Here is a 27,888-nt window from a genome sequence, read left to right as displayed (position 1 = left end):
CGGCAACCCGGAAGGCTTCCGCGTTCCGAACTACCCTTCCGCCCCGGCAGTTTAGGCCTATTAAGGGCGTTAATGTGAGCATCCGCTCGGCGCGGAGTGCTCGTTAACGGTTCCGCCGGTCATGATATTACGAAAGAATAACACCCAGGAGCGCCATAAAAACATACATGTAACATTCGCCCGGAAGATACATATCGACGGATAACAAAACTAAGTCTTAAGACGACTGGCTAGCGTCTAAACAGAGCTTCGCATGTTTTTCACCGTCTCTACCAAGCCAGTACTTTTCGGTGGTCTTTCTTACATCAGGCTGACAAAAACGTTACTGTTCTCCGGCTTCGACCAGAACGCTCAAATTAACTGAATTACATGCAAAGTTAGTGAGCTCATGGCTGGGTCTCAGTATCCCCAGACCACGAGGTCACTCCTAAAAACAGGGCTACTACTTATCATATTACTATTGTTTTTGTTCAGTAGATAAAAATCATCATCTCCATCGAAGATGGATCAACCCTTTCCCCCAACTCCTAGCTTCTCATCCTTATCAAAACGAATCCAGTTGTTAATTAAATTCAATTCAGGACATGACAAGAAGCTAAAAGTTTATATAAAAGGCTAAAAGTTCCAGTCCCGAAACCCTTCCGGATTCTTGAATCCAGTGAATCAAGCTCCTTAAGTTCAATTTCACACCAATCCGGAAGGCTGGTTCTCACCCTTCACCGTTGTTGGCAACGGCCTTGGAACTATTGTAGCAGCACAATAGTTGCAACTTGGAACGTTCTCTGCTATTGTAGTTCGTTGTTGTTTTTCTTTAATCTCGATTTTCGTTCTGTTCGCAATCACAGATAAAAGTTGTTCTGCTTTTTACTCGCTTTTTTGTTAAAATGGCCGTTTCAGCATTTCTCAGAAATGTGACGTCATCATTCGAATTTTTGAAAATTTAAAATACTAGAACATTCTAGCCCTCACCGTTTGGCTAAACGTTCCAATAACGTCGCTAATCCTTCGAAATCATCAACTCGGAAGGCTTACTGCTAAAAATTCGAAGCCTGCATAAATTGCATTTTGGCCATTCTGGTCGAATGTCACAATTTTTTCAAAATTTCTCCAAGAAATTATCTACAAAGAAATTCGCAAAATTTGAAACTACCAACTTCATGTAGACTTTACCTTATTGTCAGCGTATACCCAGGCGTCTCAAATCTTAACTCTATTTATGAATGCTCAAATCATTTTAGTTTCCGACATAAGACGTTTTTTGTGATTTTTTCAATTTTTGTCGGGAATCTTAAATTTAAAAAAACGGTACTACTATGATAGAGTGGTCCCTTGAAAATAACCAGGTCCCTTGAGAATACGACACCTAGAGCTCTCAAATCGTTTAATAATTATGATTACGCCTTTCAGAAAGATGTCGCAGTTTATTTTCAAACAAATTTCATGTTTTGTTAGCTCTTAAAACCTCCCCCTCACCATTTTAAGGTTGAAATTAAAAAAAAACCGCCAATAGTGGGTTTTGATGACAAATAAGTCAACCCAATTATATGGTTGTTAAATCGTAAAATAAAGTACAGCGAGCAAATTTCAATATATAAACAATAGTTATTGCAATTTTCAATCTGAAAAGTTTCTGGCTGAACATATTTTGCAAGATTTTTGAAATGAATAATTTATACGCAAATTAGTTTTCAAAATTATAACATGCGAAATGCATGCGGGACCTGTCTATCATAGTTGCTTTTTCGAGGGACGACTCTATCATAGTAGTACCAAAAAAACAATTCCCGAAATTTGAAATTCCCAACCGTATAGTAGGGTGCTATCAGATGCTCTCAGTGGTCGCAAATTTGGCCTCCAAAGTTCTCCAAAGGCCCATTAAAATTTCGAGATGACGCGTTTAAAATGGGAATTTAAAAAAATTAAAAAGTTGGAAATTACCAACCCTGTAATTGGGTGCAGTCAGAGTACACTAAAAGTTTGCAGATTTTTTTTCAACATGTGCGGTTTTTCCTGAGCTGTCTAAAAAATTCGAAGCACCGGAGGTGCGTTAAACGCTGATAAATATTTAAATCACAAGGCCGTAATATCAAAACTGCCGTTTTTTCAATATTTTGTTTCTGTTTACGACATTTAAAAAAAATGCTTTCATATTGATTTTGCACCATTAGTTTGTTTTGATCGTGAAACGCTCTGTTTTGTTATTGAGGCTCTATTCTAGGCTGAAATCTAGAATATTTTTTAGGCAGGACATGGGAGAAAAATCAGCCGGTGGTTGAGATATGAAAATTGTTTCGTTTAAAAAGAAGCCGTTGCTCATCTTTGGCCTTGTATGCTTTCTTGCGGGAGTACTTCTTACCATATATGGACCTGTCCTCCTGTCACTCCTCAGAAAAGGTTTCATTAATATGCTTATTATTCGAAAGTTTTTCAATGTCTCCAAGAATATGAAGAACAACATAGTTTGTTTTGATCGTGAAACGCTCTGTTTTGTTATTGAGGCTCTATTCTAGGCTGAAATCTAGAATATTTTTTAGGCAGGAATTAAGTTTTTTTAGTAAAAAAGAATTGATACCGTGTTAACGTATTTTGATTTAGCTCATATTCTCATGTAGGAACTGGGCTTAGTCTTGGCGCTGCGGCCTCATCTTCGCAAAAAAGCAATGATGCAGATTCTCCCGTGCCTCCTAAAGTGAATAATCAAGCCAATGTGGTTTTACCAGCCAAATCTGAAGACCAAGCCAATGCCAACGAAGAACAGAAAAGGGCATGGGAACATGAAGAAGAACTTCTGAGAGATGTTCAAAACATTCTCAAGGTCTGTTTTGTGATGAGTTTTTGAGTTATTCATCTACATTTATTGCAGAGCTGCTTTTCCTTTGCTGCATATATATTTTAGTAGATTTTTTGGGCTCTCCTTTTTTCAAACCGAAAGAGTTAAGGAGGGAAAAGACCATAAATATTTTAAGGTTGCATATTTTATAACGCTAATTGTTCCGACCATTGAAAATGGAGAGGAACTGTGTATTCGGGTGTGTAATGGAGTTTAGGTTTAGTTTTTTGTTTTCCACGCAAAATCAGGTATCACAAATAATGATCGGACTGCGTTCAGTGATATATTATATCAAAGCCCTTTCAGTCGTGATTCGAACCACGTTAACAAATTTCCACAAAATCCCAGTGTCGAGAGAAACCGGTTTGAAAGTTTAGATTTTTTGTGTTAGTTCGAGCGAATAAAGCAAGCGAGCAGGCTTTTTGTGTTTTCCAAGCAAAATCAGCTATCACAAATAATCATCGGACTGGGCTTAGTGATATATATCATATTAAAGCCCTTTCAGTCATGATTCGAACGACATCAAAAAATTTCAAAAAAGTTTCAGGTTTGAGGTTTTTGATTTTTCGTCTTATTTCGAGCGAGTGAGCAGGCTTATAGTAGCTTATCTGTGCTTAATTTAGTTTAGTACAGTTTACTTTTACTCAAATGAAGTTAGTTCTTAAGGTTTTTTAGCTGCATCTTAGAAATCAAAAACTTCGGAAATTTGGGGGAAAATTTGAAAAATTATAAAAAAAAATTTTTTTGTTATTTTTCTGCAAAAATTGTTTTCAAATGTGCATATTTTACAATGACTGACGAAAATGCCTGAGCTCGACTTTTCCGCTCAGATTCCTCTGTCACACCAAGCCAAAAAAAAACTAAAATAATTGGAAAAATAATTTTAATGTAATTTTTTGAGACTGGTCGGAACATTCTGTGCTACTAGTAACCGTCTATCCTTGTTTTAAATTGAATTTGATCGGAGGATCTGCTACTTTACCAGATATCGTTTTTATCAGGAAAGTTTGCACACAAATAAGTTTTCTATAAAAGAATGGTTTGGATGGAAAGATGGCTGAAATGCATTATAATTGTTTCAGAAAGATCCGGTGGTTCTCAAATCGGACATCGAGAAAGACAAGCAGGCCCACGTGGAGGTAGAGAAGAAGAAGGAGGAAGAGTCTAAACTGGAGAAGGTGATAGAGCCAGTACATTCGGAGGGTGGACAGGCCGGTGAAGGTGTCCCCTCTGACCAACAGACGAAGGAGAGGCAGGACTTCGTACGCAATGTAAGTGAACCCAGAGAGACTCGACTGGACCTTATTTTCTAGACTGTGTAAAGTTTCTCGATATTCGGATAATTGATCTTGCTGTCAACATTTTGTTTCTTCTCCGTTATTTTCAAGCGATCAGGTTAATTGCTCTTAACGCTCGCGATTAGCAAGCGTTATCAAACTGGAATTTGAGTTTTTTTCTTGTTAACAATCAGTTTAACAAAATTAGTTGAACCACTTGCTGACTATGCAGCTGACTTTTTTTCATTTTGCTTCTTCTCTTAACATATTCCATGTTGCTTCTCCCTTAGCTTTTATACCCTAAGGTCTTGGGCTCGAGCCGAGGCCGGACCTTCGGTATCAAAAAAAAATATGAAAAAATATTCCAAAAAAAAATTTTTGTTGGTTTTTTTTATTGTTCGCTCAAGTTTTGTCGGCTAAATTGCCGCAAAGAAATTTCTTGATTGTTCGCTCAAGTTTTGTCGGCTAAATTGCCACAAAGAAATTGGTTTGTGCTGTAGACATTTTTCATTGTAGTTGCAAGTGTTGTTATTCATTCCAATTTCAGGGGGGGACTTGAAAGATTTTCAAAAAATTATAAACGCCTTTTTTTTTCGGTATAGTTGGTGGGTGTCTGGTAAAAGATTGTCGGCTAAGTTGCCATATCACTAATTTTTTTCTGCTAGCTACTTTCATTGTAGTTGCAAGTGCTGTTCATTCTAGTTTCTTGGGGGACTTGAAAGATATATAAAAATAAATTAAAAAAATCATTTTTTTTTCGGTTCAAGTGGTTTCAGCTCAAATGGTTGGGTTAATTGCCACATCACTGATTTTTCTTGTGCTGTAAAGTTGCAAGTGTTGTCCATTGTTGTTTAAGGTGGGACTTCAAACTTTTTTTATAAAATCATATTTTTTGGATCAATTTCTCGGCTTTGTTTCTTTTCGTAAATTTTGTCGGCTTTGTTTCCTTTCGTAAATTTTGTTCCGTTGTTACTGATTTTAAATTCAAATGTCTGGCATGTTTGTCTGGAATGAACTTCTATCGAGACATGTCCGTGTTGCTCCGCTTCGTCTCTGTGGTATTAATATATCGAGCATGTTATTCATTATAGTAAAAGAAGCGATAGAATTTTGAATATTTTTTGCTGTTGATTTTTTAGGATTTCTGGTTTTCTACTGGAACACGTTTTAGATATCGAATGGTGCACCTCATTTATGTGACTGAGTGTGCTTATGCGTCGATGTTTTTAGGAGGATTGCAAGGCTTTTTATGGAAGGTGGTTGTTTTCTGTTATTATTCAGAAATTTTGTTCCGTTGTTACTGATTTTAAATTCAAGTGTCTGGCATATTTGGCTGGAATGAACTTCTATCGAGACATGTCCGTGTTGCTTCGCTTCGTCTCTGTGGTATTAATATATCGAGCATGTTATTCATTATAGTAAAAGAAGCGATAGAATTTTGAATATTTTTTGCTGTTGATTTTTTAGGATTTCTGGTTTTCTACTGGAACACGTTTTAGATATCGAATGGTGCACCTCATTTATGTGACTGCGTGTGCTTATGCGTCGATGTTTTAAGGAGGATTGCAAGGCTTTTTATGGAAGGTGATTGTTTTCTGTTATTATTCAAATTCTTCAACATTGAATTGGGTATTCCGGCTTTTTCGGTGTTGGCTCACTTATGCAATTTTAATTTTTTGTCAAATCTCAATATCAATTTCAAATCTATTCAGTTTTCTCTTCCCATATTTCTGCTGCCGGGATGAGTACTTTTTCACTGACATTAAAAAAGTCAGATATGAGAGTTCGAAGAGATTTATTAAAGGATTCACCATTTTTTTCGCCTTTTTTGACAGTAAAGAAAAAATTTTCACAGCAAGGATGGAATGTAAAGACTTCGAGTATACGACTGAACTGTCGTCTAATCAAGCCCGGTGGCCAAAATGAATGCTGATTTCAACTGTGAATCTGTGTTTTGCCTCTGTGTTTTTTTTAAAATTGAACATCAGTCTAGACAAACGTCTAAATTGCTTGTTGTAATTTTTTTAACCCTTGCGACAAAATAGTCAAAGTTAGAAATGGTAACTTTAGGTTCAGTTCATAGTGCTTTTTTTTGTTTCGAGTTGCTTGGGCAATTACAGTATCTAACTTAAAGTTTGGTTTATTTATGACATCAAAAAAGTTTTTGACAATTTTTCCTTGTTGCAATAGCTTTTGATGTTTGAAATTTCATTGTTTCTCGACTTTCTGCAGTTTTGTGAATTGCAGCGTCTTTTATATAGCCGTTTTTTGAAGTATTGTTTTTCATATTGCCGCTTTGTCTCAAATAACTTTTTATACATGAAAGATTGCCCTGCTTCGTCTTTTTTCCTGTGTTCGCATTCACGGAGGATTTCTTGGCAACTTTTTGGCTAGTCATCTGGAAATTAAAATTGATTCAAGCCAAGACAATTTGTTCTGTGGAAGTCAAAGTTGTAAAAAAGCGGTAGTTTTTTTTCAGTTTTTTAAAATCTGTATACTCCCCAGTTTTTTTAGAATGTGATGTTTTCATTTCATTTGAAAATATCCACGTTAAATGTTTCACTGTAGGTGATAACAAGCGTTGGTTTTTCTGCTTATTATTCCAATGGTATCTTTGTCAAAAGAGCTTTCCAGGGTTTGTTTAAGTGGCGATGGAGTGGCTCAAGTTTGATTTTGTGCTATGTATATTATTTGTAAATTTCAAAAACAAAATTTTTCAAAAAAAAAAAACGTCAGTTTGTTTCCTCGAGTTCGTTGACACTTTAACTGTCTGTTGGCTATGTCAAGTGAAATCCATCAATTCTTAAAAATTTTAGTCTATCTGTAATTTAAATTTCTTTTTACCATCTACTTCGTCTTTCCAAATGAGAACAAACGATTTTCATCTGACCGCGTGCTATGATCAAAATACAAATTTGCAATCTAATTTGGTGATTACCCTTGTAAAGTAGATTATTATTTTTTTCTGTTCTTATCGCTTTCAATCGTTTTTGGAATCTGAGGCGTGGGACTCGAATCGATGCCGGGTTTTGTTTTTTTTTATGCGTTTAACTCGTTATTTCTCAGAATTTGTGAGTATTCGTACTATCGTTTGTCTGCTCAAGTTTTATCGTTTCAATTTTCAGTTAATGCTGTTTCTGATCGAAAAAATTACTATTGTAATTAAAATTTGTTCTGTTTTTTGCAAGTTTACAAACTGAACTTAAGATGCTTCAATTTCTTTTTTGATTAATGGTTTCCGCTTGTGTCGTTAGAATTTTTTTTTGCGGGAAGGGTTGGATGTAAAAACTTAGCTTGAAGTTTTTTTATGATTTTTGTTGATGTTTTTTTTACTCCTGAAAGGTCGTTCACGCAAGTATTTTCATTTTAGTGGCCGCTCAGTGAGCAATAAAAATGCTTCTTTCACCTTGAAGTTGTTTTGTGACTGTGAAGTTGAAGTTGACCATCAGTCGAGATAAACATCAGAAATTTTTGTTGACGATTTCCGATACATTTTTTTTCAGCAGCTTGCAATCCTATGCTTACGTTGTATCGCAAATATTGCGAAACTCCGTTTTGCCTTTGTGTTGCATAAATTTTCATTTGTCAGCGAGTAAGTGAAGAAACGTTAGTTCCGTGTTTTGTTGCGTTTGCTTCACGACGTCACGTTTGATTTTTCATAGTTCAGATTTTTTGGTATATAAAGTTTCTTTGTTTTTTAACCAGTTTTGTGTGTGTAGCGTTTTTATAGCCGTTCTGTAAAGCCGTGCTCCTGATACTGTTGAGTTGTGACGGATACTTTTTTTCGTAAAAGAAGGATTGCTCTACTGCATGCATTTTCCTGTATTCGCTTTCTGGGCGGATTTCCAGCCTATATTCAAAAGTTTTTCAAGACAATATAATTTTTTCTGTCGGAGTCAAAGTTATAAAACAAACAGTAATTTTTTCTGCTTTTTCGGATCATTGATTCTTTACTAGCTTTTGTATTGTAGTTTTTTTTCGTTGAAAATTATTCAAGTTGTATATAGCAGTTGAAGTGAAGCCAAGCCCAATGTCATCTGCGTGAAAGAATGAAACCATGAAATGTTTAAGAGGCAATAAACCGTGAAGACAATTATCTAGGTCGTGTTAAAATTTTTTTCTTTGCAGTAAATTCCTATCGTTTGTTTACGCTCAAATTTGATTTTTCGCGGTTTGGTTTTTCTAAGTTGATTTTTTCAGTTCCCTTTTTGAAAAGATGGAAAGCTCCCTTACCGAACAACAAAAGTGTAAAGGTTGGAAAAAGTGATCGAACTCTAGTTTTGAAAGTTTTTTTATTTTTAGATTTCCCTGCGGATAAAAATTACGTAATGATCCACGGTTCTCTAATTGGGTTAGTGTTATGAAAGAAGTGTCAATCATAAATTGTTCTTGAAAGTAAAAGACTTTTAAGATTTTTTTTTTAATTTTCAAATGCGATAATTGAAGTTTTTTCAAAAAATGTCAGCGTTTTTTTTTATTTTTTCCTTGGCTTTCTTTTCCAAATGTCGGTTGGATATATTTTGAGCTGGCAGTGTGAGAGGAATAGTCTCATTATCTGATTTTACAATGTATTATTTATAAATGTAAAGTTTTCACGCACATTGGGTTTTTATCATCTCAAACCGTCTAAATTACTAAATAGTTTTTCAGTTTTATCGCCTATAAAAGTTTCCGTTTACGAGCTTGCGAGCTTAGTGTTATACGCTCAGTCACCTTATAACCAAGATTGCTTGAAACCATGGGAGCAAATTTTTTTTGGGTAAAGCTCTACAAAATATTTTTTTATGGCTCATTTCATACCTATTTGAAGATATTGACACCCGGAGCTCAAATGTGATGAATTGATATGCTGAAGTGAAATCATTTTTCGGAAATTTTTCTGATATAAAAAGTTACTCGACTAAATTACGTGCGATCTCTTGCACCTTCCTATGATCCTCTACGCGTAAGAGGGGCGAACAAATCCAAATAGCAAAGCGCTCAAAGCTCATTCCTAATTGAATTGAGGAACAAAAGTGTCCCTAGTAAGATTTTTGTTTCTTTTTTCTTTAAGGTTGTTTTTTGAAGTAGATTTCTTGTTTGTATCTGTATTTTTTTTGCATGTTTTGCTGTATGTGTGTATTTTCTTACATTTTTTTTTTCGTTTTTAGCCTATTTTGTTTGTTTGCGAAGTGCTCGAATCGCTAGCAATGAGAAAGTGCATAAAAGCTTGGAGGTATCAAAAATCGCTAGCAAGACTTCGTGAGCTATGGAACGAGTGTACATCAATATAGGGTGAAAGTATTTTCGTCGGCTCCTTAAGTTAAAAAGTACTACGAAACTTTTAAAAAAAGTTCGCCTTGTTGGCATTTTAAGAAACTCGTGGGGCTCATCTTCATACTTGCTCTAGGTCCTGTAACCTACTTGTATATAGTTAAATGACCCTTTTTTATTTACAAAACAAGGAGGCGATTCTTCCGTGCAGACATGCTGGTCTTCTTTTGGCCAATGCATAAGATAACGGAACGAGTGAGGCTAAATTTTGCTACCGATTTGCAATTTTTGCTGCCCTGGTTTTATGAGTGAAACGTTTTATGAGTGTATTAGCGAAAAGTAATCAAATGGTTAAGTTAAAACACTTCCATATTTGACTATTTTTTAAAAAGTTGCGTCGCATGTGTCCTTTTATTAGTCGTGTAGAAGTCTTATTAAAAGAACTTGTTTAAATTGACTTTGACTGAAGAATTATTGTAAGATATATTCCTTTTTTAAACCTGCATAATTTTAAGTATCCTCCTCGCATTAATAGCTTTTGCTTGTATGTATTTGTTTGACTACATGAGTTAAAATTTTTGTTTAAATAAAATTTTAAACAAAAACCATTCTTCCGTTTCTATTTCGTATTCTAATTTAAACTGACATAAGAAGCCATATGTTAAGTACGGAAGTCGATCAAAGTTTTTTGTACGCTTGACCTCAAAGATTACATAAAATTAATAAGAAACAGACGTTAATCCTTTAAGTTTATTCAATTATAGAAAGTACTCACATGGTAACAAGTGTTCTGTTGTGTTGAAAACTATATTGTGAAGTGTAAATGTTTCAATTTTAGTTCTAAGGGAATTTCGACTTTGCTTTTGCGATGGCATTGGTTAAAATTTGTCATGTTTTGGTTTCATGCTTTGAACGGACAATAATTGACCATTTAATGTTACGCTACACCTCAAAAAGGAAAAAAGGTCTAAACTGCCTGCTTTTGGCATCATTTGTGATGTTTTGGATCCCCTTATTGTGTTTGGGAACGAATATCCGACGCTATAAATGAACTAACCCAATGTATAAGCATTAACAGTAATCGAATCTCCTAAAGAGTCACCAATGGGAAATAGGGGAGGGGGGCTATTAACAAAAGCCCTGCTAGTTTTTCTTGGTGTTTAATGAACTTCCAACTCCATGGTTGTTTGTATAGATGATGAAACATGCTTGGGGTGGCTACAAGCAGTATGGCTGGGGAGCGAATGAGGTTCGACCCGTTTCCAAGAAGGGTCACTCGGCAGGCATCTTCGGATCCGGCAACTCTGGTAAACAAAAATCGAAGAATCAGTTTTCCAATTGGAAGAACCAGTCATAAGAACTTGAATGAACGACCTTGAATAGATTTGATCTGATTTTGTTTGTGGTTTATTGTACAAGTATGAGGCAGATGAACCATTGACATGGTTGCAAAATGGAAATGATTTGGTATTTTAGGTGCTACAATAATAGACGCAATAGATACTCTGTACATCATGGGACTGTCCAAAGAGTACGAGGAGGCAAGAGAGTGGATCGCACTCAGTTTCAACTTCAATCCAGTTAGTGTGAACAGAAGTTATTAAACCACTCTCAATTTCCAAAAAAAAAATTCCAAGCTAGTTCTAGATTTTTGAGTTGATAAATATACCCGATAAATTTATTTTGAAATAATTCAAGAAATTAATTTCGGCATTTGAGGTCAAATATTTGCATTTAGAAGATCTATTAGTTTGTATTTAGAATATCTAGTAACTGAAAGCACTTAACATTTTTCGTTTGACTTACATTTTTGAATTTGAGATATGCTTGTGCATGTTGTTTAGACGGGGGATGTGTCTGTGTTTGAGACCAACATCCGGTTCATTGGGGGTCTTCTCTCCATCTACGCACTCACCGGCGACAAAGTCAGTACTTCTTCGTTTCTGCCCTTGTCAAAAAAATCTATAGATGCGACACTATTTCAGTATAAAATGTAAAAGTAGTGTTTTTCGACTCACGACTGAAGTTGCTTTAATTTGATGTATCACTCAATCCATTCCGGTGATAATTAAAAGTCGATGAACGTAGTTCAGATTCTTATATAGGTCATTATTTTTTTTTCAGGAAAAGTCTTAAAAATTGTTCACGCTCAGATTTGATTTTTCGCGGTTTGACTTTTGATTTATTTTTGAGTTCCCTTTATTTCCTTTTTTGAACGCCAAACTCCACTATCGAACAGCAATATTGTAAAGGTCACGAAAAAATTCTAGTTTCAAAATAGGAATTTAATTTTCAGATTTCCCAGCGAAATATAAATTTTACTTCATCCAGTTTTCTCAAATTGGGTTAATTTTATTTGAAAATTGCCGATCATAAACTGTCGTAGAAGTGCAAACAGCGTTAAGGTCATCTATTGTTTTCTTTTAAATTCTGTTTTTGTTTACTTGCGCTCATTGACTCTTTGAAAACTGTCTGCTGACTGTTTTTTTTTTCAAACGGAAAGTTTTAGCGTGAATAGCAGCAAAAAGATCCATGAAACATAAAACTCAATTGACAAATTCAATCCAGGCGCTAGAAAAACAACCCAAAGAAATATAATACTTTTCCGACAACATTTTTACACTAGCATAGCGTGTGTTATGGTATGAACTTTCTTTTTTTTTCAACCTAAGTCGCAAATATTGTTGCGATGTAATTGTTGCGACAAAATGTGCTCATTTTCAAAGTTCCTTTTGATCCAGCTATAAAATACAGCCAATGCTAAGGATGTTAGCACAGACTATTATATTACAAATATCACTGTAGCTTCAAGGTATCATGGATCTGTAGCGTAGCAGTAGGGAAGGAGACCAGCAACAAAATATGAGGGTTCGAACCTGGGCAGGGTCGGATGTTTTCAATGAACTTTTTCATATCCTAGTTAAAATGCGTCCGCTCTATAAATTGAGGCATGTTAGCAGGTAAATTTTTTTTTCAAATTGACTGGTACTTCTAATGCGTCATAATTGGCTTGCGTCACTTAAAAATATTTGTAGACTCAAATTTTATCTCATTCAGTTTTTCCCAGTAGCGTTATTGGTCATGTTTTTGCTTGTGTATGCGAAGTGCAACTTCGCCTCTGTGTAAAAAATTGATTAAAACATCTCTAGAAACAATCTTAGATTAAATTACTCGCACAATAGGGGAAAATTAAAATATGGTTAATAAAGTAGGAAATCCTTGAAGATTAAGAATATTGCAATATATTGCAATAAGAATATAGAAAAAACACGAAAACTAGTAGGTTGCACAAAATTCTTGCCCCAATTTTGTTGTACAAAAACAAGACTGCACGTAAATTATGGCAGTGCTCTGACTGTTCCGACTACCCCTTTTTGTCATTATCTTTTTGCTTGATTTTTTTTAAATAATCAAAAAATGATAAAATCGCGAATAACAAGCTATGTCAAGTATCAAGTCATATATTTTGCGCGTGAGAGTTCCAAATTTGTTGCCTCAGTTCAACTTGAAAGAATTTAATTTTCTATTTACGCTTTAATAGAAAAACGTGATGGACTTCAGTCGAAAGTGGCGTTTAGTTTTCAGATTTACCCATTGATCCAGTTTTCTGAAATTGGGTTAATTATATCAGAAAAATGTCAATAATAATTTTTTGAAAATCAAAAAGCTTCCAGGCCAAATATTTCTTCTCTGAATTTCGAAAGTTGAAATTTTTTTTCTTCAAAAAAAAAACACGGCAGTTTCCTTGCGTTTGTGATTCTTTTCCAATTGCCCGTTGGCTTTTTCAAAAATTTTGAAGGTTTTTAAATTTAATGTGTCGAAAGAACGAAATGACGACTTTTATTTATGTTGTGCGGCTTTTTTGTTTTTTCGTGAAAAAATAATTGAGTTGTTCTTGCTCAATTTAGATATTTTGCGGTTTGACCTTCTATTTGTTTTTAAGTTTAAGTAATAAATAACGAAATGATTTTCATTTATATAGATCGTGATAATTTTTTTGCGGTTTAAATCATGAGTTTTTTTTTCATTTCCTTTTGTTTAAAGCAACGCAAGCTCCGCTGTCGAACAGTAAAATTGTAAAGGTCACGAAAAACTTGAATGAATTTTGATTCAAAAACTAGACTTGAATTTTAATTCCCACCGGAATAAAAAAAAGTACAAATTACATAGGCTTTATCGTGATTTATATTTTTCTTCAAAATTTTAATCAGCTGTTCGATTTCCGTGAGTTCTTTTTACTCGTTTCTAACTGTCTAGTGGCTATGTTTTCAGTTCAATTTCATTTGAAATGAATTTGAAACTGAAAAGGTCAATTCGAATTCATTAGCGTAAAAGGAGACAAAATAGCTTTCCAAATACAAATGGCGCTAAAAAACCAAAATTTTTTGATTTATGTAAGTTTTTCTCAATTTAAAATAATTCGCCGAAAAGTTGGCAAACTCCACTCTCCAAATATGTTGTAGCAAATGGCGCAAAACAACGCGAGCTACTTCTAGTATTGACCGTGCATTTCAGTTTTAAGAATTCCGAGAGGAATAAAATGCTAACTTTTTATTGATCCAGTTTTCTGAATGTTGCTTAGTTTCATCAACAAAAAATGTCAATGGTAACTGATTCTTGAAATTCATAGAGCGTAGAGGCCATGTATCTTTTTTTTTTCAAACTCGAAAGTTTTTATTAAAAAAAATCAATCAATTGTTTTTTTAGTCTTGTTGTTCATTGAGACTTTTCAACTTTCTGTTTAAGAGTTATGAACGTAGTGAAGACTCTTATATAGATCTTGCTTTTGTTTTTTTTTTCAGGAAAAGTCTCTTATAACCACAGATGTGCATTGATACATATTGATGCATTTATGAATGCACTTAGGTATATATGCACTTGTTGAAATCAATTGAAATTCATCTGCTGAAGGTGACATAAATAGCATTCTCCAAATACGAACGTGGAAATGGCGCAAAAAATCATGAACGATTTCTAGTTCGGAAAGTGGAATTTAATTTTTAGATTTCCAACGGAATAAAAATTTTACCCGTTGATCCAGTTTTCTCAAGTTGGGTTAATGTATCAGAAAAGCGCCAATCATAAATTGTTCTAGAAATTCGAAGAGCTTAAAGGGCATCTATTTGTTTCTTTCAAATTCGAAATTTGAGATTTTTTCAACAAAGTCAGTGTTTTTTGTTTACTTGCGTTCATTACTCCTTTCCCATCTTCGATTGGCATTGTCTTCTAATTGCCAGCAGAAATAAAATACATTTTCATCCAGTTTTCTCTTTTTAGGTTTATTCTACCAAGATCAATCATAAGAAATTATTGAAATTGAAGCCGATCTACGGTGATGAATTTGAAAAATTTTCGGTAAAGTTTAGACTAATTTTTAAATTGTTCTTTGAACGTCCTTTTTGTCCGTGCTTATGATTTTTGCTCTCTAAATTTCCATGGCAAAGCGTTGATGAATGACATTTTTGCCTTGAAGTCACTCTATGCAATCTATTTTTGTGATAAGTTTTCTCAGGTAAAAGTTTTGTCCCTTCTGTAGTCCATGTTGATGGAATGCCATCATCTGATATTGATGAATTCGGTGTTTGGCTTGCTGATTTTTCTCGTGACGTGTTTTTTCTCGTTCAGTTTCTTGCTTCATTTTTTAAAATCAATTTTTGCGAGATGTCTCGAAAGAAGTTATAATCGTTTAACCATTTGGCGGCGACCTCAAAAACCTATTTAGAAGAACCTAAAAACGTTCAGTAAGCTGGGACGGTTGTTTGAAAGTTTGTCAATTGCAATTTACAAGATCTGCTACATTTGATCATCCAACCTTCCTGAAATAATCTTATGAGAACCCATAGAAACTTTTTTCGTGGTGAAAAATGGTTAATTTTCGACCATTGTAATTGTATTAATTTTTTAACTATCGATATATCTTCACAATTTGGCATTTACTATACAGAGTTTTTTTTGCCAACTCAAAATTCGACTGAAGGAAAATCTTAGAAGAAAATGCAGATAATTTCAGAATAGCCTAAATTGATTCAATAATGTTTTTAAGAAGCATTTATAATGTTAATTTAGGTATACTTAACAGTATACAAATGCAACTCCAAATCCAGTTTTGCGTGATTTGTTTTTGTTTCAGCTTTTCCGAGTGAAGGCGGAGGATGTTGCTCGGAAGGTTCTGCCGGCGTTCAACACCAACACAGGCATCCCCAAGTCACTCATCAACCTCAAAACGTAAGCACCATCCTAATTCAACCCTAAACTTTCTCAATTAAAGCACTTGGCTTATGCTATAGAGAGATATTCTCATGACAGACGAACCGAATGGTAGAAATTTCCAGTCAATAAACATGCCTAAAAATGTCCAAAATTAATTCAGGTTCGAAGCTAAGTCTGATTAACCCTATTTCCAGTACCCAATTTTGATTGGCTAGTTTACTTTTCTGTCAATCGTTCCGTCTGCGATGAGACGAAGGATTGACCCCTGCCTAAAGTATATGACAAAGATTTCAAATATGTCTAGAACAGTTTTCGAAAGTTCTCTTATTTGAATAATGGTGAGACACTGATCCTCTAAATATACAAACTCGCTTTGATATACTAGAAGAATAATGTCAGCTGTCCAGTCGAGATCCTATCTTGAACTCCGTAATAACTTCTCTGAGTTTTCGTTATTTTAATGTTACTCACATTTAACTGATACACCCTGGCATGCTAGGTTGTCTGTTTTCTTTTCATCGAATGAAGGGAAATACTTAGAAAATGCCTTACACCTGATAACCTGTTAATTTATTTTAAAAAATTGATTATATTCTTTCTTCATCAGAAATGTCCGTTCTAGTCTTACCGAAGCTCCCTGTTTACTAGGGAAGGAATATTTTGATCAAATTTATTGGAGCGCTGATATCATGTAACAAATCGAACTGCTGTATTATTCGCATTTTTTTAGTTACCCTTTAGGCACAGAGTGGTCAAATGTGCAAGAATGGTAATTTTCAGACATGCTCAATTTCAGACATGCTCAATTTCTTGAAAATTGAAAACAAAACTACCTTCATTTAGTCAGTAAATAGGTGTAGACTGTTTTTGGTGTTAATTTTTTATCAAATAATTTTCCTGAACATGTTGACTTTTTTCGGATTCGTCGTTTTCGGCCTAGTTTCTGTCTGTTCATTTCCCGTTTTTTTTTTTCTAAATTAAATTTGTTTAATTTGATACTCTTTTTTTCAGCTTCTTTGTTAAGCATGAGTTTTATTTCGAAATCGATTTTTTTTCTCTTGTTGAAAGTTTGTAACTTGTCATTTTACCAAATCTGCTTTTTAATAATTGTAGTTTTTTTTTCGATGAAACGCTTTTATGGCAGCTTATATTTAATGGCATAATGAAGTTACAGTGCGTTGTTTCGAAGGCAAAAATTCCTGTTTGACAACATTAGGTATTATTACACTTGCGAGGGCAAGTGTTTTGAAATCGGGAACAAGGCTTTTTCTTAAACGTTTTAAATTTTCTTCAACTTGGGTTTTTATTGAGCCTTCACAAGCTCCAGGTTCCTTCGCCTTTGTACCCTAAGGTATGGGGTGCGACTCTCAGTTTGTTTTCGAAAGTTTTGTTCCGTTGCTAATTTAACTTTCAAATTTCTGGCATGTTAGTCTAGATTGAACTTCGATCGAGACATACGAAAATTTAATTTTTTGTAGAACTAGTTTTTTCAACGTTTTCCTTTTTTTCGACTTCTTTATGTTTGTTTAATCGCACGTGGTATGAAACTTCGCCTGTGTGTTTAAGCGTATGTTTTTAGTCTAAGAAAGGCTCAACTAATTTCCCTATTTTGAAGAAAGAAGGAATTGCGTTTTTTTTTTTTTTTGAAGAAAACAGAAGACATTTTGCCTAATCACTGGTATTTCATAGAAAAGTTACCTGAACTGAACATTACTTTTATTTATTTCATGTAAACCATAATTCCGGTCTTAGTTTTGATCTTTCTGACTTTATATGTAGGATGAACACCAAGAACTACCCCTGGGCAGCCGGCGGATCTTCCATCCTGTCCGAGTTCGGTACCCTCCAATTGGAGCTAGACTACCTCTCCCACGTGAGTGGAGACCCCGTGTTCCGCGAGAAGGTGGACAAGATCAACAAACACATCAGATCTATTAAGACTGACACGAACATGTACACCAACTATCTCAATCCCAACACGGGAAAATGGGGCTCAGGTGAGACACAGATCTAACTTCTGTACCCCCAGCCCCCTCCCCCACCTCTCCACTCTCTCTGGCATCTACTAAAGAGTCTCTTCCTCCTCTGAATAAAAACTATGTTCTCAAAATCACTTCTGTGTTAAATGTATCGTGGAAAGCTGATTGCTGTACAAGTAGCAAAAAATGTTCCGACCACAATAAATAAAAAATATTCAAAAATTAAAAAAAAACATTGAAAATTATTTTTTCTCTCAATTTTTTGTCTCTGTTATCTCGTTTCGATAAAGACTGACAAAGTTTAGCGAAAAATGGTGGAATGAGGGAAAATTATAGCCAAAATAACGTTGAGATTGTAGAAGTAAATTAAGAGATGTCAGCCTGTAACGTAATTTCATCTAGTTTTGTCTGAAACGAAGATATGCTGACAAGTTTTTTTTTGAATCTGAATAACGGCCAATAAGGCTCTAATTTGCTACCACACTTGACTCCAGACGAGCTTTGTTTGAGTTTGATCAAAATCTAGATTACGACAAATGCACCTTATGCCATATTCCTTTCCCACCCTGAACAGCAACTGTTGCAATTGAGAGGGTTCAAGTTTTCGGGAATTCTATTTTTCCCCTGCATTTTGGTCAACTTAATTTGCTTAAGAATCTCCTCTTTCTAAGAAAGACTTTTTTTAATGGTGGTGGATTGTTTAGTAGATCATAAGTATGTCTTCTACACATGAATTTCTTGCCTGTTCTAGCCCCACGCAGAGGAGTAGAAATCGCGTTCTCTCAATTTTAAATATTGGTCTCTCCAATAAGCAAGTGGAGATGAAACAAAAATAGTTTTTCATTTTCAGCTTTGGAAACAATGTTGCTCAAATTTAAAAAAGTGTTAATCCAAAAAGTATATATTTCTCAATCAAAATTGTATGAAGAACTGAATGAGGTGTTTTTCAAAGTTAATTTGGGAAACGTCTGTCGTCTTTTTTCCCGATTCTGTAAAACTATTTCAGAATTACCAGTTGATTTTGTTCAACTTTTTGGTAAGTTATAATTTTTTAATTAAATTAAGATTATTTTGTTTTAACTACTTGTAGCAAAACCGGCCAAAAGTTCCAAAACAACCAGCCGTAAGTACCCTTCTGTGAAATGCTCTATGCTTTGTGTTGTTCAATATTTGGTTTATACTTCTTACCTTTCAATCGTTTAAACGTAGTAATACTTCTAGGTACGCTCTGAGTGTACAGAAACGAATAAAACTTAACTAAAGGGTTTTAATGATAGACCTCGGTTCAAAGAATTTCCGACAAGTTAGGATTCTAAATTCAGAAATCTCCGTTCACTGAAGTGCAATAAGCGTAATGATGAAGCTTTGTTGATAAGTTGTTTTGTTGATTAGTTCTGGAAAGGGCTAAGATGATATTGTACGGAAGCCGCCAGTACAAAAATATAAGTGAGGCTAACAGAACATGTTTCCTAACTATAGTCTTTCAAATAAATTTTCTCTGAAATCAATCAAACGTCCCAAATCAAAACTGATTGAGAAAATTTGAAACAATCAAGAGAGTTGTTAAGATTGCCTCTGTTTTCAACTTAGTTGATTTAATTCGCTATTTGGGATCTGTTGCGTTTCAAACATTTTCTATCATCGGTTAAAAATTGGAGTTATTGTTCAAATTGCCTGTTAATCACTGACAGCGCATCAAATTAGAGGTGAAATTGCAATTGATCCCAAATCATAAATGATTATTTCTGAAATCGTCTCTGTATCCATCTTCAGCCAATGAGGGGTTTGATTAAATGAGTTCAAACTTGAGGAGAGTATCTTAGTGTTCATTATTTCCCCTTTACTTTTAGCCCATTACTCGGTTGGTGGGTTGGGTGACAGTTTCTACGAGTACCTTCTCAAGGGTTGGCTCCTACACTCGCAAACAGACACAGATCAACGAGAGATGTATGACGCGGCAGCTTCTGCAATCAAGGAAAAGCTGGTGCAGAAAAAAGAGAATTTAGTCTATGTCGCTGAAATGCGAGGCAACAGGTGAGTCGTTGGCGTTTTGTTAAAATTTATTAAAGATTCTCTGAAATTCATATAGGAGCATTAATTTGATTTAAATGTTAAAATTACGAAGTTTAAATTCATCCGAAAGTATAAATTTACTGATCACTTATGATAACTACTTTAGTTGTTTTAAAAATGCTTTTCATTGCTCTAGGTTGACCCATAAAATGGACCATTTGGCCTGTTTTGTGGGGGGAATGTTTGCTCTTGGGGGATACTACAATGTGCATCAGAATAAAGGGTCGACTGCAGTGGACAAAGCGAAGAATGAGGAGTTTATCAAGTTGGGTGCAGACGTCACTAACACCTGTCATGAGAGTTACACTAGAACAGGTGAGTCTTTTCAAGTGTCAATGAACGAATTGTAGACATTCACATGGTGTTTTCCGGACACTGTCTTTACCCTTGTGATTAGCAAGGTTATTGCAATCGGGTACTAGAATTTTTTCCCGTAAATAACTCTGTTCACAGAACTCTCCTTGGCTCACATTGAATTCAAATTTCTTAGCGTTCCTGGCACACTTAGCCTGGAGGTATCGAATACGACGGGTGGCAAAGGTCCTGAGTTCGAATCTGAAGAGGACCTGGTTTTTTTTTTTCAAACGAGAAATATTCTGTTTCAAATAAGGTTTTCGGCCTATTAATTGTCTGCTTATGTTTTTTCCGCTTAGATGCCACATCTTAGAATCATTTTTTAAATGCGGTGCACGCAATTCTAATTAATGTTGCTTGTAACTCCTGAAGTTACTAACTTTTCTTAACCTTTTTCGTTTTTCCTTAACGGCCAAGTTTTTTATTGTCTTAGTATCAAGTTTGTTATCGTATCAAGAAAAACACACTTTTTTGCTCCCCTTCTCATTTTTTTATGTTGGCTCTAATTTCGCATTTCGGCTTGTTAAAATTTCCATTTGTAAGAGTATTGAACGTAGTGAGTACTCTTATATAGGTCTTGCTGATTTTTTTTTTCAGGAAAAAGTCTAAATTTGTTCCCGCTCAATTTTGATTTTTCGCGGTTTAACTTGTGATTTCTTTTTAAGTTCAGTGCATTTCTATTGTTAAAAGGATGACAAAATCCACTATCAAAAACTGTACCTTTTGATCCAGTTTTCTCAAATTGGGTTATTTTTATTAAAAATTGGCTATCATAAATTGTTATTAAAAATCAAAAGAGTTTCAAGAGCATTTTTTCTTTAAAATTCGATAGTTGAGATTTTTCAAAAATGAAGCTAGTGTTTTTTCTGTTTTCTGGCGTCAGTGTTTTGTTTTTCTGTTTTCTTGCGTTCTGTTTTCTAACTGTCTGTTGACTGTTCTGTAGCTTCTGTTTGCCTTTTTCAGTTATTATTTCTGCTGATATAAGCACATTCTACGCTATTAAAAGTAATGAACTGTTTTCTTCGACTTTACGCCAGAAGCGAAATTTCGAAATAGACCCTCACTCCGTCTTGTATTTGTCTTTAAGCGGCTCACTATCAATCAAGTTTTCTTTAATATGCTCTTATTTGAAAAATGGGCGGTTTTTTAAAAAAAGTTTTTCTATTTAGAGTCTTTGAACGCAGCTTAGACTCTTGTATAATACATCGCGATGATACTTTTTCAGGAAAAATTCTCAAAAATTTGTTCACGCCTAATTTTGATTTTTCGCGTTTTGACATATGATTTCTTTTTAAATTAAAAAGAAGGCAAACTCCACTATCGAATAACAAATGTGTTAAAATCACCAAGAGCGTGATCAACTTCGGATTTCGAAAATGGAAATTAATTATCAGATTTTCCAGCGAAATAAAAGTTAATTATCAGATTTTCCAGCGAAATCCAGTTTTCTCAAATTGAGTTAATTTTAACAAAAAAATGTCCATCATAAATTTTTATACAAATTCAAAGAGCTAATAGGCTGTCTTTTTTTCGAAATTCAAAACTTGAAGGCTCTTGAAAAAAAACAAGTCAGTTTTTTGTCCGTTTTCTTGCGTCGTTCATTACATTTGTCCAACTGTTAATTGGCTATGTTTTAGTTTTTTCTTTTTTTTTAATTTGAACGTAAAATCAGGTACCTCAAATAATCTTTAGAATGGGTCGAGTGATATATAATATTAAGGCCCTTTCAGTCGTAATTCCGATGACAATAAACAATTTTCAAAAAGTTGATCCAGTGTCGAGAAAAACTGTTCATTCATACATAGAAATGCATGTCATGAGTTCTATTTAATTTGCTCAAAAGAAGGAAAATTTGGTTATCAAATTACGAAAAGACATATGGCGCGAAAAAAATATGAAAGATTGATTGTTAAAACATTAAATTGAATATTGTCCGCGGAATTTAACTCTTCCCTATAGTTCCAGTTTTCTCATTTTGTCTGATTTATGTAAATAAATTTGTTTCAAGTTTTGAAATAATTCAACAAAATGGAAAATTTGTCCTTGAAAGGGCACCAAAGTGAGCAAGCATAGAAGTTTGTTGAAACTGTTGAAGCGCCGCTGAGAACGTTCTTTCAAGTACTATCATATCTAGACCTGATTGTTGAATCTATGCAAATTAATTTCAGTAAGAAAGAGTACAGATTTTTGCCTATATTCTTGTTTGCCTGCATACTCCCCTATTCTTTTTGCTTTCCCGTTTTTTCTACAGGCTTCGAAAATGTCTGTGGGAAATATTTGACCGATGTTTTAATTGTTTTCTCAACAACTAACTTAATAAATTTGATTAAGAGTAATGAACATAGTGAAGACTCTCATATAGTTCTTGCTGATTTTTTTTTCAGGAAAAAGTCTGAAAATGCTCGTATAACTACAGATGTGCATTCATACATATTGATGCATTTATGAATGCACTTAGGTATATATGCACTTTTTGAGTTGACTTGAAATTTATCTGCTAAAAATGACGTAATTAGGTCGTTCCAAATACGAACGTGGAAATGGCGCTAAAAAACTTGAACGATTTCTAGTTTCGAAAAAGGACTTTAATTTCTAAGTTTCCAGAGAAATAAAAACTTTACCGGTTGATCCAGTTTTCTCAATTTGGCTTAATGTTACCAAAAAAAGCGCCAATCATAAATTTTTCTAGAAATTCGAAGAGCTTAAAGGGCATCTATTTGTTTCTTTCAAATTCGAAAGTTGAGATTTTTTCAAGAAAGTTAGTGTTTTTTTGTTTACTTGCGCTCATTACTTTTTTCTAATCTTCAATTAGCTATTTTATTTGGGTCCCAATTAATAGAACGGAGTTAAAACGCTCCCCTCAATAAGCAGATATGCCCAATTTTTTTGCAAATAAAGTTATGGAATAGTCAAATTTTTGATTTTTTCGACCGTTTTTTGTGAAAATTTCTCTCAAACCTGAGGTTGTCGGTTCATTGGAGAAAACGGGTACTGGGAACTTCCCCTGCATTAGCGGTGTCACCCACCTTTTCATTTTTTACACAATGTTATCGTTCTCAGTAAAGTCAATTTTTTGAGCGTTTTCTTAAATTTGTTCAATTTAATCAAAAAATACCCTTCTATATCTGACATTTTGGGTTCAATCTTCAATCCAAAGAACGGGTTGTGGGAAGCTCCTTTGCATATGCGTCTACGCCCAAATTTTTTATACAAAAGAAATTATGGCTCTCGGAAAAGTCAAAGTTTTGATTTTTGACCGTTTGTTGACGGCTCAATCGAAATAAGAGATTGGTTGAATCTCTTCTACATTAGCGGCTACGCCCAGTTTTTTTCAAAGTTATGATTCGTGGAAATGTCAACTCTCTGATTTGTTGGCCGTTTTTGTCTTTTCTCGATAACTATTCTGCCAAAACTGATATCAGGTTTAATCGACCCAAAAGGTTGTAGGAAGCTTTATTTTTTAATTCTTCTAGAAAAAAGTTATGACATTTAAACAAATGAAAGTTTTGAAAATTGGGGGTTTTTTGGAAGTTTTTTTTCTCGACTCGAAAATTACTCGCCATTTCTCAAGTTAAGTGTTCAATCGAGAAACACGATTTCGGAAATTTTCCCTATTTCACCGGCCACGACCTGCGTTCAGCAGAAAAAAGTTACTGTTTTGAATTTTGACTATTTTATAGAAACTTTCAATCTAGAAAATTTCAATCGAAAGAAGCGGTTGCGCGAATTTTTCCCGCAGAAGCAGCTCCTCCTTAGTTTATTTTTAAAATAAAAGCTAGGTTTTTGGGAAAATTCCAAATCTCAAAATTTTTCACTCTTCTCACTTTAGTTGAAAACAATTAAGGTTTTGCGCGAAGAATAATGTTTGAAATTACGCATTTCGTCTCACATTAGTATAACAAATTCAAAAAATGTTAAATACTTACCTCCAGCTTTAGCTGAGCTCTAGGTGTCCTTCATCGAGACATACGAAAATTAGGTTCACCACGTTTTTTCAACATGTCGAAAAAGTGCCAGTCAGAAATTATTCCAGAAATTCAAATAGCTTTAAGGGAACTTTTTTGAAATTCGCTTGAAAATTGAGATTTTTTCAAAAAACAAGTCGATATTTTTTTTCTGTTTAACTGCGTTCATTGACTCTGATTTTTTTTTTGTAACGGCTCTATCTGAGTAAATACGATACGATGATTGTGTAAGTGATTTTTGTCTGTTTGACTGTATGTTGGCTATGTTTATATATGGCATTGTCACTGCAACTCAGTAGTAAACGGGTCGAGTTCGTAGCTAATCAATTACTGGTTATTTTTAATTCTAAAAGTTTTGTATATGAAAAGTTTTTTATGTCAAAAAAAGTATGTTACAAATGCATTCTTATGAAGGTTTGTTTATGCAATTTTTTAGTAACAATTTGGGCGATTTTTTGAAAGACAAATTGTCTATCACAGTACTGCAGTTTTTACTTCAAATTTTTCTGAAGAAAGGAAAATAATATTTTCGGTTGATTTTTATGATGTCGTATTTCGGTTGATTTTTATGATGTCGTATTTTCTTGCATTTTTTTGTATTTCTTTTTTTTGTCGATTTCGTTCCTTGCGTTTGCGAAGTGCAGCTTAGACTGTGTGAATAGATGTGTAATAACGATAACTAGGTGGGTTTTGGATGGTCATGGGTCAAAAACGCATAGGTGTCGTACCTCAAAAGACCGCTACTGGGTAACTTGATGCTAGTAAAAAAGCTAAGTTGATCTTCTCTGTTTTAGCGACCAAGATTGGACCTGACTCGTTTCACTTCGAGGGCAACAATTTGGCCACTCCCACTAAGGCGAATGAGAAGCAGTACCTGCTGAGACCAGAAGTGGTGGAGTCCTACTTTGTGCTGTGGAGGACCACACATGACCCCAAGTACAGAGAATGGGGCTGGGAGGCGGCACAGGCCATAGAGAGGTAAGATATTCAAAACCATTTCTTACACTTGCGCGAAGCTACTGTTTTAGTACGAACCTAGAGTACGAGACTCAAAATATCTAGGTCGCAGATCGAATCCGAGTCGAAGCCGCAGTTTTACTAATTCTAGGCTTATTTCTATTTTTCTTATTGCACTTTATAGAGCTGCTTTTTGTCGTGTTTTCGGTAGTGTTTGCGAAGCAAAGCTTCGCCTTTGTGTTAAAATTACCCCGGTCTTACTCAATGCAGGACCAACCGAGGGGGAAGGGGGACGTCATACATTTTTTTGATGCCGGTCCCACCTTGAGGTCAATGACACTGGGACCCCTCCAACCGTGACCGAAGATCAGCAAGGCACACGAATGAAAATCCACTAAACTTATGAATACCTGAGCGAAGCTTGCGCTATACTACAAGGCCGTTTCCAAATAGATATGGGGAAGAGCGCTTAGAAATTCATAGAGAATATTTGCATTTATGAATGCTTTTAGGAAGGGGTGGATTTATGAAGAGAACGACGGACACCCCTCCCCCACTCAGGGTTGCGGCCGCCTGCCGACCCAAATGGTCCCCCTTTGGTACTTCATAAGAAATCCATTTTTTGGCAGACCGACTCTAAAATGACCGTTTTTCAGTTCCCCACCCCTCGCAAAATTACAAAATACAATTGTTCAAAATTATTCACACAAAATTTTGCCTGTGAAATGTTGTAAAAATTTGTTCACCTGTTCACGCTGACCCGTTTTAACGGAGTTTATAACAGCCAGGAAAATTCATTTCAAATAGGCTTCTATAAGTTGAAGTTCAGAAAATATCAAAGGGGGAGGACTGGAAAAGAGCCTCTCAAATTTTTATAAAGGTGCCTTCGGTGTCAAGATATACTAATTTTGAGGGGGAGCGCGTGCCAATCAAACGCGATTTTTTAAACAAAATTTTCTCCAAAAAGTCCCAAAAACCGTTTTTATACCTGTTTTTTTTTATTTTACTTTGGCGGCGCAAATTTTTTTTGTCATGATACGGTCTGCTAGTGTTCTGGGAGCGCTCGGAAACTCAATTTGGTCAAATTAAAGAAAACTCCGACAAAATTTTTTAAAAAAAAATTGAAAATCCGCTCCCCCCACTCGAGAAAATCCTAGATCCGCCCCTGCGCTTAGGTGTATATGCACTTCAGTTTTCTGAAATTGAGTTACTTTTATCTATAAAGTGTGAATCATAAATTGTTCTTGAAATTCAAAGAGGTTAAAGGCCATATATTTTTTTCTTTGATATTCGAAGTTTGAAGTTTTTCAAAAAACAAGTCAATTTTTTGTTTCTTTGCGTTCATTGACTCTTTTCCAACTCTTTATTGGCTAAGTTCTATTATTTACATGTTCGCTTGTGCTTGCGAAATACAACTGCTCGTAATACTTCTGTAGAATTTTTATTCTCGTGGTACTTTTCTGACTATTAAAGATCTATGTTTTAGACACTGTAAGAAGGAGGCGGGTTACTCGGGTATCCGTGACGTCACAAATGTGAACACAGGAGTGGACGACGTGCAGCAAAGTTTCTTCCTGGCAGAGACCCTCAAGTACCTCTATCTACTCTTCTCGGACGACTCTCTAATACCACTGGACCACTGGGTATTCAACACAGAGGCACACCCGATTCCTATCCTGCCATCATAGCACCGACCTCAGATCCTCGCGCTAAGATTCCTCAACTTCATACTCCTCTAATGGCAGAGTACACTGATGCACTGAATGAGTTCCTTCGCCTCATTCTTCAGCACACCAATCAGCCTATGGAACCCACCCTACCTTACCCTCATAACACAATATGCCTATGCTTAAACGAGGCCAGTGACACGAAATGAACTACGCTATAAATGATTGTATGCGTTTTATTTATTGAAATTCTGGTTTACGAAATATCCACACAATTCCAAAACCCCTGTATCCTTTTTTCTCGAGCAAAAAAATGGTTGCGATGAGAAGTGGGTTCGGTAAGTCTATTTGCTCGAAAGAATTGATAAATTAGAATTTGCTTCTTGTCACTGGATCCAAAATTCGCTACACGCGGTGCCACTATAACTGTACATTTTAATTGTAGATTATATCTTCAATTTTTTCTATTTAATTTGAATCATTTGAAATTCCAGTTAAATTACTTAATAAGAGTCATCCTTATCTCATCAGCGCATGCTACGCGAAATTGAACTGTTACGTAGCTGCTATGTAAACATGTTTATATGAATATTTTTTTATAGTATCAATTTAATAAATTGTTTTCTCGTTATCAGATTTCTTACCCAAAAGAAGATTTGAGTGTCACAAATTATTTTCTCGAATGGGTTGAATTGGTTTGAATACTGTTCGTTTGAATTTATTTTGATGAAAACTGGTTCTTATTATCTCATATTTTTGCTCTTCAATTAAGGTCAAGTTATATTTTATATATTAATTAGAGTTTATTCTTATGGTTGCTATGAAACGTTTAGGTGTATCAACAAGAAATTGCTGTGTTGTTAAAATATATCTTGTTATTAATAATATTTTATTAGAAAAGTTTTAGGCATTTTTCAGTTTTTTTTTTGCATCTAGCTCTACTGTGTTATTGATCGTGTTCACTTGCCCATGCTCAAAGTAAAGAATTTAATTAAGGTATCAAAATATTTAGCGAAGGCTGGGAACCAACGCTTGTTTGAAGATGATTTACTGAAAGAAGCCGAGTGATTTAATATAAGAACCAGTTTTCTATAAAATTGAATTGTAAAAAAGTAAGTTCTTCGTACTTATATTTTTAGGACAGTTTTCAAATGTGTGTTTTGTGATTTAGACTTAAGAGCTGTGTTACTACTTCCTATAAAAATTGCATATCGGCAGTAAATATGAAATTAGTCTGTCGATTAATACTGAAAATAAATTATTATCATTCGGTTTTTTAATTAATTACAAGCCGAAGTTGTAGCCCGTGGAGGTCATAGGAAT

At 34.7% G+C, this 27,888-nt stretch overlaps 2 protein-coding genes across 3 annotated transcripts in view; one reads left to right on the top strand and one right to left on the bottom strand.

Annotated features, from left to right (window-relative positions):
- LOC134839966 (cilia- and flagella-associated protein 54-like) overlaps window positions 1-27,888 on the bottom strand; it is a 251,236-nt gene that overhangs the window by 215,906 nt on the left and 7,442 nt on the right. The gene's annotated exons all lie outside the window — the stretch shown is intronic.
- On the top strand, window positions 2,239-27,836 carry LOC134840495 (mannosyl-oligosaccharide 1,2-alpha-mannosidase IA-like). Of its 2 annotated transcripts, XM_063856330.1 has the most exons (13): window positions 2,239-2,394; window positions 2,613-2,815; window positions 3,913-4,101; window positions 10,556-10,667; window positions 10,837-10,940; window positions 11,205-11,285; window positions 15,491-15,585; window positions 17,350-17,567; window positions 18,640-18,672; window positions 19,400-19,583; window positions 19,759-19,937; window positions 24,736-24,919; window positions 26,385-27,836. In XM_063856330.1, the coding sequence occupies exons 1-13, from the start codon at window positions 2,280-2,282 to the stop codon at window positions 26,584-26,586; spliced, it is 1,899 nt and encodes a 632-aa protein (XP_063712400.1). In that variant the 5' UTR covers window positions 2,239-2,279; the 3' UTR covers window positions 26,587-27,836. The 2 variants fall into 2 exon arrangements, with proteins under 2 accessions (XP_063712400.1, XP_063712401.1); XM_063856331.1 differs by lacking the exon at window positions 18,640-18,672.

This window comes from Symsagittifera roscoffensis, chromosome 2, assembly GCF_963678635.1.
Source record: "Symsagittifera roscoffensis chromosome 2, txSymRosc1.1, whole genome shotgun sequence".
NCBI lineage: Eukaryota > Metazoa > Xenacoelomorpha > Acoela > Convolutidae > Symsagittifera > Symsagittifera roscoffensis.
Note: the sequence above shows the minus strand (reverse complement) of the source record. Positions and strands in the feature narration are given on the sequence as shown.